Here is a 12,591-nt window from a genome sequence, read left to right as displayed (position 1 = left end):
AAGTACAGCGAGTAAAATAAATAAAGTAAAGTGAGGTTAAGTACAGTAAAATAAAGTAAAGTGAAGTAAAGTGAACTGAAGTGAACTGAAATGAAGTAAAGTGAACTGAAGCACAGTAAAATAAAGTAAAGTGAGGTGAAGTGAAGTGAAAACAAGTACAGCAAGATAAAGTACAGCGAGTAGAGTAAATTAAAGTGAAGTAAAATAAAGTAAAGTGAACAATAGTACAGTAATGTCAGGTAAAGTGAAGTAAAGTAAAGTCAGGTGAAGTAAAGTGAAGAAGTAAAATAAAGTAAAGTGAAGTTATGTACAGTGAGGTAAAGTCAAGTCTAAAGTGTAAAGTGAAGTGAACACAAGTACAGTGAAGTACAGTAAAGTAAGGTAAAGTGAAGTCAAATAAAGTAAAGTGACTTGAAGTGAAGTACAGTCAGATGAAGTAAAGTGAAGTGAAGACAGGTACAGTGAAGTACAGTAAAGTAAGGTAAAGTGAAGTAAAATAAAGTAAAGTGAAGTGAAGACAGGTACAGTGAAGTACAGTAAAGTAAGGTAAAGTGAAGTAAAATAAAGTAAAGTGAAGTGAAGACAGGTACAGTGAAGTATACGTTAAGTCCTCACTTGAGCACAAACTTGGTGTTCTCGGTCTTCCCGGCTCCGGACTCCCCGGAGACGATGATGGACTGACTCATCTTCAGGACCTTCATGTCCCGGTACGCCTTGTCAGCTGGAGGCAGAAGCAGCCGTTAGACTACCACAATCATTTAAACACATATTAATCTTTCATTCATTTAAAGGCAGTCTGAGGGAAGACAGAAACAGCTGTGACATTCAGAGGACCGTGGGAAGTCTGAGCGCTGACTGCCCCCTGCTGGACGGACGGGAAACTACAACAGGAGCTTATTAATGAATACGTTTTCCCCTTCATCTCTTATTTTAAAATGTTATATACTGTAGCGTTATGTACATAATTAATATTGTATTTTACAGACTCATTGATTTTTCTTTTATTTCTTCATAAGAGCAACTGTAACATATATATACACACACACACACACACACATATATATCTATATCTATATCGATCGATCGATCGATATCTATAGATAGATAGAGAGATATATATATATATATATATATATATATATCTCTCTCTATCTATATCTATATCGATCGATATCTATAGATAGATAGATAGAGAGAGATATATATATATATATATATATATATATATATATATATATATATATATATATATATATATATCTCTATATATCTCTATATATATATATATATATATATATATATATATATATATATCTCTATCTATCTATCTATCTATCTATCTATCTATCTATCTATCTATCTATATATATATATATATATCTCTACATTAATCAGAATAAACCCGGTTCCTGGATAAGCGCACTAGAGTAAGAGGCAGAGGTTGTGGAGGTGTTGAGACTCACCGATGGCGTAGACGTGAGGCGGCAGCGTTCCCAGAGAACGACCTCGGTACTTACTGATGGTCTCTGGAGAGTAAAGCTTTGGGATGTCATAGTACGGGTTCACCGCTATCAAGATGTTAGCTACAAACGTCTGGAGGAGGAGAGGAGACGAGGAGGAAGAAGAAGGAGAAGACCAAGAAGAAGAGGAAGAAGAAGAGGAAGGAGGATGGAGAAGAAGAAGAAGAGGCAAGATGAAGATCAAGAAGAAGAGGAGGGAGAAGATCAAAGATAAGATGAAGAAGACACAAGAAGAGAGAAGCAGGGAGAGAAAGTAGAAGAAAAAAGAAAGGAAGAAGAAACAGAAGAAGGAGAGGCGGAGAAGAGAGCAGAAAAAGAAGGAAAAGTAAAAGCAGGAGGAGAAGAAGAAGAAGGAGAGAGAAGAAGAAGAAAGAAGAAGAAAAGGGGAGGAGAAGAAGAAGGAGCGAAAAGGAGGAGGAGAAGGAGAATAAGAAGAAAAAGAAGGAGAAGAAGGAGGTGAGAGAAGAAGGAGGAGAAGGAGAGAGGAGGAGAAGAATGAGCAGAGAGAAGAAGAAGAAGAAGAAGGAGGAGGATGAAGAGAATGAAGAGAAGAAGGAGAAGGAGAAAAAGGAGGAGAAGGAGAATGAAGAGAAGAAGGAGGAGGAGGAGAAGAGCAAACATCACTTATGAACATTGTTGAGGAGAAGGAATGAAGCACTAACAGAATCACAGCTGCAGCCTCATGACTACATGTTGACTCACAGTTCTTTACTTTCCTACATTTCCCAGAAACCCCTGTTCAGTTCAACACAGTGCTTCAGATTCCTGCTTTCAGCGACTGATTGACTCCTGTAGTTTATGAAGCTGATCAGCTGATCACAAACTGTAAATGATCTCCTCTAATAAAAACCTGTTTTAGAGCAGCGTGTGTTACCGTTTGATCTTTAAAGACGTTGAGCTGTCTCAATAAAGACTCAAACTGTGAATGAAGACACTAATATGAGAAAGATGGAGATTCAGTTCCCTCTTCAGCCACTAGAGGTCAGTGTGCACCGAGTCAGACTCACATTCAGCCGCCGATTACATCATCAAGAGAATGTGTGTGTGTGTGTGTGTGTGTGTGTGTGTGTGTGTGTGTGTGTGTGTGTGTGTGTGTGTGTGTGTGTGTGTGTGTGTTTATAAATAACTCACATAAATCTTGTCTTTGCTGTATCTCACACGGACGTTGTTGAGCAGAGTGGCCTCATTCAAGTACATCAAAGAACCTGAGATACACAAGAAATACTCATTCAAGTACATCAAAGAGCCTGAGATACACAATAAATACTCATTCAAGTACATCAAAGAGGCTGAGATACACCAGAAATACTCATTCAAGTATATCAAAGAGCCTGAGACACACAAAGTGTAACAGTACGGTCATAATGTGAATAAAGAGAAATACACTCACAGTTGTCCTCCACGTGTTTGTTGACGTCGTCCTCTGCAGGGAAGACCTGGTTCACAGCGGCCAGAAAGGTCTGCAGAGGAGGCAAGGAAAGAGGAATTAAGTGAAGGAAAGAGGAATTAAGTGAAGGAAAAGATCGTGAATCATTCAGTCAAAAAGATCAAACAAGTAAAAACTAAACATCTATTCATTGAAGCGTCTTCTTAGAGTGAAAGAAGGTTTATTGAGTCTCATGAGAGTAAGATCCATGTGATCACAATGTCTCTGATGTTTCTGAAGAAAAGTATAACCTCCTTCCTCCTCCTCCTCCCCCTCCTCCTCTTCCTTCTCTTCCTTCTCCTCCTCCTCCCTCCTACTCCTCCTCTCTCCTCCTCCACCTCTCTCCTCTTTCCTCCTCCACCTCTCTCCTCTTCCACCCTCTCCTACTCCTCTTCCTTCTCCTCCCCCTCCTCCTCCACCTCTCTCCCTCCACCCTCTCCTCCTCTCCCCTCCACCTCTCTCCTCTTCCTCCTCCTCCTCCACCACCTCCTTCCTCTCCTCCACCTCTCTCCTACTCTTCCTTCTCCTCCTCCTCCTCCTCCTCCACCTCTTCCCTCTCCTCCTCCTCCCTCTCCTCCTCCTCCTGTGTTTCTAGTCTCTGATCATGTTTCATTGTAAACAACCAATCAGAGGAGAGCTAGTAACGATAGCAGCACCGCTAACAGCTAACCAACGGAGGTTCACTTCAGTTACATCGTGATGCCTTCAGGCTCTGCTCAGTGAACACGAGTACTGGCTCATCCTCTCTCCTCCTAAAATCTAATATCTGTGAACTAAAGAACTTAAGTACAGTACTTAATAATTCCACCACTGATAGTACTTTTTACTTTGCTACATAGTTAATCTTATGAAATACTTTGCTGTGTTAAAGCGACACTTCTTTCATTCATCTAATCTGCTCCGTTGGAGGCGCTGAGGTGACGTTCAGTCGCTCCTCCCAGTGGAGACATGCTCCACATTCTCAGCCCAAACGGGACGCATTCCACAGCGCTGTGAGGAGAGGAAGAGGAGGAAGAGGAGGAGACCAACACTGTTCACCCGTTCATCACCAGTGAGGAGAGAAACAGCAACTGGGTGCAGATTGTTCTAAGTGGCCGTTAAACGTTAAACTGCAGTTCCTCAAACGGCCACTTGAGGCTCTAAAAGCGAGTGAACCCCGCTGAACCGTTTGAATTATATTAAAGCTTAAAGTTAGGCATAATTGAAGACGTGGCCTCTTTGACAGTAGGACAGTCAGTAGGACAGACAGTAGGACAGTCAGTAGGACAGTCAGTAGGACAGTCAGTAGGACAGACAGTAGGACAGACAGTAGGACAGACAGTAGGACAGACAGTAGGACAGACAGGGTATCACGCTCTGTGTCCGTCTCCTGACGTCCAGCGGTAGGATTTCTGCCAGCAAGTGAACGCATCGTCACACACTGGCACAGACTGTCCTCAGCCGGACAGACCGGACATTGTTCTGACAGGGAGAGCAGATCTGAGTGAAGCGATGGTGTACAGTGTGAAATAATGTGACGGAGACCTGATGCTGCTTGAACAAGACAAACAAAACCCTCAAAACTCCACCTATCAGATGCTTCAGGATCAAGACTTCAGGTTCAAGACTTCTGGTTAAAACTTCAGGATCAAGACTTCAGGATCAAGACTTCAGGTTAAAACTTCAGGTTCAAGACTTCAGGATCAAGACTTCAGGTTAAAACTTCAGGATCAAGACTTCAGGATCAAGACTTCAGGTTCAAAACTTCAGGTTCAAGACTTCAGGTTAAAGACTTCAGGTTAAAGACTTCAGGATCAAGACTTCAGGATCAAGACTTCAGGTTAAAACTTCAGGTTCAAAACTTCAGGATCAAGACTTCAGGTTAAAACTTCAGGTTCAAGACTTCAGGTTAAAACTTCAGGATCAAGACTTCAGGTTAAAACTTCAGGATCAAGACTTCAGGATCAAGACTTCAGGTTCAAGACTTCAGACTCAAGACTTCAGGTTCAAGACTTTTTTGTGTTGCTTTTTTATTTATTTTTTAATATTTATTTATTATATATATATATATATATATATATATATATATATATATATATATATTTATTTTTTTTAATTATTTAAATTATTATTTTTTTTATTTTATTATAAAAAAAATTATAATTATGTGATTTATGTTATTAACTTCTAATGCGTATTTTAAAAATCTATAAAAAACAAAACAAGATCTAAGAAATGTATTAAATTTACAGCAGAAATGCATGAAAACAACAGGTTCAAAAGCTTCAACTTTAAATGTTCACTCACACACACACACACACACACACACACACACACACACACACACACACACACACACACAGTGTTTTATAGGCTGACAGTACACACAATTAGTGAGGAGGCTCTCGGTCACTGAGGCCTTCTGGAGAAAGACACAGAGCTCGGTGGGTTCCCCCGGCGACGGGGCTCTCAGTGACATTAACGGCTTTGCGGTGAATTAGCGGCGAAGCGGTTAACGAGGAAAGTCCGTTTGTCTCGTTGTGAAGAGACATGAAGCACATTAGAGCTGTAAAGAGCTGAAGCATCGAGGGAACGATGCTTTATTGCTTCCAGAGCTGAAACATTCAGTGACTTATTAAACAAAAAAATCATTAACACACAAAGAGGAAGAAGAAGAAGAAGAAGAAGAAGAAGAAGCACACAGGAAGCTAAAGCGGTGAGGTCCAGGAGAGGAATCTAAACCCTGAGATGCTCCTCAGTGATCTCTTCTGAAAGACTATATTTAGACGTGAACCTTCAGAGAGTCCGACAATGACTTAGCACCAATGTTATCCGATGCAGCAGAACTACGGGTATCGTCTTCATCCTCGACTAACACCTACATCCCCCACAATGCAACTTGAGATTCAGGCGCGTCGTGCTGTGTTCACAATGTTAGCATAGCCTAGCATTTATCGATCCAGACTCCATTCAGAAAACAAGCATTTCAACAGTTGTTAGCTCGTCGTCTTGCGGAGAGAACATGAATTCAGACTTTTTACAAATCTGCATCATTATGAAGTTATTTCGGCGTCTTTTTTAATCTGTTTATTGTGATTAAATACCACAGCAGAATCTGTGCATTCTGGGTTCACACAGCTGCAGTAGGTAGATCATAACTGGACAGATCCAGTTATGAACCAGACAAAGACGCCGATCGTTCGTGTTTGTGTTATTAAGATTTGCGTTGGCGTTTGGTGTGAACTAGTTACAGTGGCTAATGTAGCCCGGAGCCGCTAGCCTGCCGCAGAGACGAGCCCCTTCTTACCCCTTCTTCAGACTCAAGTGACATCACATGAGTCGCCTCAACGGCACCAAGACGCTAAGCTTCATGGGTATTAAAAAGCCGACAAAGCAAACTAAAGAGGGGAAACGTAGCAGAATAAAAAGAGAACAATGCATCTTTGAGAAGGTGAGAGTCGGCCCACCTTTCCCTTCTTGAGAGGTTCAATGCTGAGGCTGTCGGCTCCGATGTCCACGATGGTTCCCAGCTGGAACCCGTCCGCTGCGTGGGGCGCCCACACCGGCTTCCCGTCCTCCATCGCTCCGCTCTGACGACTCTGGGGGAAAAACACAAGAAGCAGGAGCGGAGCAGTCAGAGGAAACGCTGCAACGTTTTCTGCATTTCATGTGAAAGTTTATGAAAAGGTTGTTCAAGAAAGTTACAGCAGTCCTCTCCCTGAACAAGTCCTGTTAGATCATATATAAAGCACATTTTATGAGATGAATTATTAAAAAAAAAATCAAAATAACACGAGCGGTCGTCAAAACGGCATCGACTCTCTCGTGACGCTTCGCTCCGAGCTCTCCGGGGCTTCGTGTGAGCCAACAAACCAATTACAGTGTTATTGAGTGGAACCAGCAGCTGACGGTTCTGTTGTGGCGCTGAAGCCGGTCCCTCGGGGGACCAGCTCCGATACCCACAGCCGAGAGGACGGACTGAACCGGCTAAGTGTTGCTGCTTTGTAATCGTCTCATTTGGGAGACGGTCTCGTGTATCGTCGGCTCTTTTTCTGTCACCGGTGCTGCATTACAAACAAAAGTTATTCAACATTAACGCATTCAGACAACCGGCTAGTTAGCTAGCTAGCTTTGCCTGTTCCACCATGTTTTTATGTTAGAACATAAAGAGCAACACGTAAACTGCTGGGCGCGGTCGACGCACCCTCAACACAACGGTTCGTACGGTTTGTTACGCAGCAACGAGAGCCAGTTCAGCGCTGCTACATAGAGACAGTCTTTCAAAATAAACTCCTGTCTTCACAGGAAACAACTTAGTTAAGTTCAGGCAACAACAATACTTAAGTTAGGTTTAGTAAAAGATGGTGGAATACTATTTTTGGAGGTATAACTACGAATGTCTGGCTTGGTCTACTTCACGTCAGCGTTCAGCTCAACTGCTTTAAAGCAACCGTTCACTGAAGCCGTTACCCTTTCAATTAGCTAACGCCAATCGCTACTGCTAGCTATGTGTATGCTAGCGATTAGCATAAGTGATTCACAGGCTAGCGGCTACGTCTCGACTCTCAGTACGTTGGTTTTAAAAGGAGGAAGGAGACGGATGTGGTGACGAAAGCTTTGAATACGTCGAATGGCTCCAGATCAGCTCAAATTTAAAATTGTAAAAGCCGTGTTTCAACCAGTGGAATTCAAATACTTTGCACTAAAATGTCAACGTTAGGAGCTGAATCCATCAACAGCACCACTACATACACATCGTCATCGTCTTGTAGCTTGTTTTGGGGTTTAATAAGTCTTTAAACATCAACACGGAGCCATAGAAACGGGTTTAATGATGTCTGACTCCGTCAATGAGTCGAGGTCACTGAGCCAAGTCGTGTCGTACACTTTCCATCCAGCACTCAGCGCTCTCTCTCTCCAACATGGTGGCTTCCTGCCAACCTTAATAACGAGAGGCCTTTAAATTCAATAAACCAGAACCATGTGGGAACAACGGGCTCTGTTATCGGTCCTGGTTTACCTGCAGGCTCAGGTGTTCTCTCTCTCTCTAAAAGTGGCGACAAGAGTTTCATCTCATTTGAATGGGTGGAAGATAACGGAAACAAACGAGCGTGGATGTGGAAGCACCGCAACAACAACCACTGTTTTCCTTACCAGCAACACACTGGAGTATTCCGACTCCACGCACTCACTAGAGCACCTCATGTGGATTCATCCGCCGCTGAAAAGAGTCCCCAACATTTCCTCCTGCTTGAGGAGATGTGTGATGAAACTTTATATTTTGTGTTTTTAAAGATGTCAGTCTTCACTAGGAACCAATGAGCTGAGAGCTACAGACAGGAAGTCAGGAAGAATTGAAAGACGGCCCAACATGTAGTTGGTTTGGGTCTTTTCTTCGGATTTGTTGACAACAACAAAAATAATGAATACTGCCAGACTCAACCTTTAAATCTGTTTAATTTAAGGGAGACGTTCAGCTGCCAAAGAAAAGCTAAATACCTTGAACCCACAATTTTAACAAAATAAAAGTTGAAATTTGGATCCATCCACAACAAAAACCTCATCACCAAACAGCGTTGATATACAGAGCTGCAGGGACGATGTGTTTAACAGGAAGTCATCATCACTGGTTCCTTCCACAAGCAGCCAATAGGATTCTTCCTTTGTATTCTGGATTATTACAGAACCAGAAACAACTGACATCAGTTCCGAGGGAACAGGAAGTGTAAAATTCTGACTCAGGTCTGGGTTTTAAGACTCATTCCTGCAGAACTCTAGAGGATAAATCTGCAAAAAAAAAAAACTTGCATTTAATTACGAGTATCAAGTATTAATTTCTTCAACATCCACACATAACTACGTCGTAGGAAAGGAGTAAGTTCAGGTAAAGATTGTGGTTGAAGATTACCCGTCTTTGTAACATTGTCCGACACGTTAACAGCATTTTAATGAGAGTATTTATTATATTTGTAAAAAGGTTCACAAACAGGTGACTCGGTCCATGACTACGACGTTTCTCTCGCTTCACTACGGGGAGCATGAACTCAGCTTGAGGACTGAGTGTAGAGGAAAGGTTGCTGGTAACTCATTGTCAGGGCTGTAAAATGTGAACAAAAGCACCAGACTGCATTTCACTTTGTGATATTTAATGAGAATCAGGCTCAAGACTTCAGGTTCAAGACTTCAGGTTCAAGACTTCAGGTTCAAGACTTCTGGTTCAAGACTTCTGGTTCAAGACTTCAGGTTCAAGACCTCAGGTTCAAGACTTCAGGTTCAAGACTTCTGGTTCAAGACTTCAGGTTCAAGACCTCAGGTTCAAGACTTCAGGTTCAAGACCTCTGGTTAAAACTTTAGGTTCAAGACTTCAGGTTCAAGACTTCAGGTTCAAGACTTCAGGTTCAAGACTTCAGGTTCAAGACTTCAGGTTCAAGACTTCTGGTTCAAGACTTCTGGTTCAAGACTTCAGGTTCAAGACTTCTGGTTCAAGACCTCTGGTTCAAGACTTCTGGTTCAAGACTTCTGGTTCAAGACTTCTGGTTCAAGACTTCAGGTTCAAGACTTCAGGTTCAAGACTTTAGGTTCAAGACCTCTGGTTAAAACTTCAGGTTCAAGGCTTCAGGTTCAAGACTTCAGGTTCAAGACTTCAGGTTCAAGACTTCAGGTTCAAGACTTCTGTTTTTTTACACAGTAAAATGCAGGAGTCATAATCTATAAAATAATTAAGAATTAGAATAAAGAGATATTTAAATGATTAAAACTATAAATATTCTGTATGTAATAACGTATTTAAATACTGATGTGTGGGCTCAGCTGTGTAATTCTTGCAGCATATAAAAAATGTAAATAACATCATAACATTTGCACACGTCTGCCTGTAAAACATGTAAATGTTGAGGACAGAAAGTCTTCTACGGACTCGTTTTAAATTCTTCATCACGTCCACAAGCTCGGAAATTATTCATCATCGTGAATTTCTGACTTTTCAAACATTAATTTTCTCATATTAAAGCAGTGACACTGCAGCTAAATTTATCTCCAGCAGACGTCTGATCCTCACACTAAAGTGGTTTATATAAAAAGCTTTGAACTCAAAGAGCTTCACTCTATTTGCAGCCGCTCGATATTTAAAAAGAATCCAGAAACGCATCTCTGGAACATTACTTCATTAACGTCGTCAGTCATGTGAGCAATTAAAGATGCTGAGAGCTGAATCTCTGCTGATGGTTCCCAGAGCACAGGGTTGTATAGTATTATATATTATAGACTGGTTTACTATATCCTGGTTTATATTTTATTATTATATACTGGTTTATATTTTATTATATACTGGTTTATATTTTATTATTATATACTGGTTTATATTGTATTATTATATACTGGTTATATATTATTACTATATACTGGTTATATATTATTATTATTATTATATACTGGTTTATATTTTATTATATTTTATTATTATATACTGGTTTATATTTTATTATTATATACTGGTTATATATTATTATTATATACTGGTATATATACCGGTTACATACTGAATATATACACCGGTATATATATATATATATATACACACACCGGTATATATACACACACACACACACACACACCGGTTTATATACTGGTTATATACTGGTTATATACTGGTTTATATACTGGTTTATATACTGGTTTATATACTGGTTTATATACTGGTTATATACTGGTTTATATACTGGTTTATATACTGGTTTATATACTGGTTATATACTGGTTTATAAATTGGTTATATACTAGTTATATACTGGTTTATATACTGGTTATATACTGGTTTATAAATTGGTTATATACTAGTTATATACTGGGTTATATACTGGTTATATACTGGTTTATAAATTGGTTATATACTGGTTATATACTGGTTTATAAATTGGTTATATACTAGTTATATACTGGTTTATATACTGGTTATATACTGGTTATATACTGGTTTATAAATTGGTTATATACTAGTTATATACTGGTTTATATACTGGTTATATACTATTATATATTTATATACCGGTCATGATGGGTGTTAACTGGAGGAACGTTGAAGTTCATTTGAGGGAGAAAATGCGAATAAACCGGATTAATGAATTTAAATGGATTTAAAACGAGTCACAACTGGCTTTAAAGAACATCTTGAAAACAATGAAGAGGGTTTGGTTTTGGTTTTGACGTCTTCAAATGTCTCGTTTTGTTCGAGCAAAACTCCAAAAAATACAAATGTAGGATCGGATAAGACGAGAGAAAAACAGCAAAATCCTCACAAGTGACAAGCTGGAAACAGAGTATTTTGTATATTTGCTAAAAAAATGACAACACGTCATAAACAAACAAACTGAACCAATGTTCTGCTTTTACAAAGTCTTTCTACAAATAAAGAAACAACAACCTGTTCTTCACAACAAAGAGACTCAACGTCTCATCATTTACATATTCAAACATATTAATGCTTTACAGATTCAGGTTCTTAATACAAAATATAAACCAACTAATAAACTGATGTATTATTAAGTAGTAAATAAGTACATAAAGTACAATGAGCTCCACCGTTACCAGCTGCAACAATAAAACACATTAATGACTCAATAATTATAATAAAATAATAAATATACTCGCAACTCTGCACAATGAGTAAACTTTTTAAACATATTTTGATGCCAATATTTTTGTACTTTTACTAACTTTTACTTTAGCGTATTTCTTCACTGTGCTTTAGTGAACTATGTCATCATAAACACATATATGGTATAAATATGAAACACCACGAATATTTACAAAACTTGATTAAATGATTGCTTTATTAAATGCTGATGCGAAATACCAATTGTAAAAAGTTTGACGTACACGACGTCATCGGTCAAAGGAATGCATTGAACTCTCTCGGCAGTGAGTCGGGGTGTACTGTCCCTTTAAGAGAAAACCCTCTAAAAGCTCCTGATGAGAACAAACTGAGTTCAGTTCAGACATCGAGCTGCAGCAGCTGTTAGTTAGAGGGTCTTCACACAGGAAGTGTGTGTGTGTGTGTGTGTGTGTGTGTGTGTGTGTGTGTGTGTGTGTGTGTGTGTGTGTGTGTGTGTTGACAGACAAACAGCTGATTGTTGGAGAGGCGATCAGTGGTCACGTGACGTGTTCAGGGACCCTGAGGGCAGAGTGACAATAACAGAGCGACAGGCTGTCCTTCAACTCTACTGCACGGGTCTCTAATTAATATATACATATATTTATATATACACACATTATATATGTGTGTGTGTGTGTGTGTGTGTGTGTGTGTGTGTGTATATATATATATAAAAATGGCATTACATTCTAAAAAAGTACAAACGTCAAAGCTTCTGAAATATGAAGATCTGCTGCTTTTCTTCATCTTATATAATAATAATAATAATAATAATAATAATAAACTGAATAAGTTGAGGTTGAGCAGATAAACCAGGACATTTTGAAGCATTTTCAAAAATGTAATCAAGAAAGTGATCTTCAGTATGTATTTGCTATCATATCACTATTATTATTGTTGGTTATTTTATTTTTGTATTATTTTAATTGTCACTGTATTTCCCCGTTACCTCCTGAAATGTTTTAAAGTGGTTCAACCACTTGAAGAACTTTGTAACACTGTTTGTATAAATAAAG

At 39.4% G+C, this 12,591-nt stretch overlaps 1 protein-coding gene across 5 annotated transcripts in view; it reads right to left on the bottom strand.

The window, feature by feature from the left end:
* The window catches only part of LOC137871330 (unconventional myosin-VI-like), a 94,795-nt gene that overhangs the window by 74,505 nt on the left and 7,699 nt on the right, over nucleotides 1–12,591 (bottom strand). For all 5 annotated transcript variants that reach the window (XM_068709110.1, XM_068709111.1, XM_068709112.1 and 2 more), the window contains exons 2-6: nucleotides 6,393–6,524; nucleotides 2,911–2,980; nucleotides 2,652–2,725; nucleotides 1,464–1,593; nucleotides 616–721 (exon numbers count right to left, since the gene is read on the bottom strand). In XM_068709110.1, coding sequence (XP_068565211.1) covers nucleotides 616–721; nucleotides 1,464–1,593; nucleotides 2,652–2,725; nucleotides 2,911–2,980; nucleotides 6,393–6,506 — 494 coding nt within the window. In that variant the 5' untranslated portion in view covers nucleotides 6,507–6,524. The remainder of the gene's footprint in view (nucleotides 1–615; nucleotides 722–1,463; nucleotides 1,594–2,651; nucleotides 2,726–2,910; nucleotides 2,981–6,392; nucleotides 6,525–12,591) is intronic.

This window comes from Cebidichthys violaceus, unplaced genomic scaffold (genome assembly GCF_023349555.1).
Source record: "Cebidichthys violaceus isolate CVI_PGR_0920_01 unplaced genomic scaffold, fCebVio1.0.p SCAF_14, whole genome shotgun sequence".
NCBI classification, from domain to species: domain Eukaryota; kingdom Metazoa; phylum Chordata; class Actinopteri; order Perciformes; family Stichaeidae; genus Cebidichthys; species Cebidichthys violaceus.
This window is presented reverse-complemented; position numbering and strand designations above follow the sequence as displayed.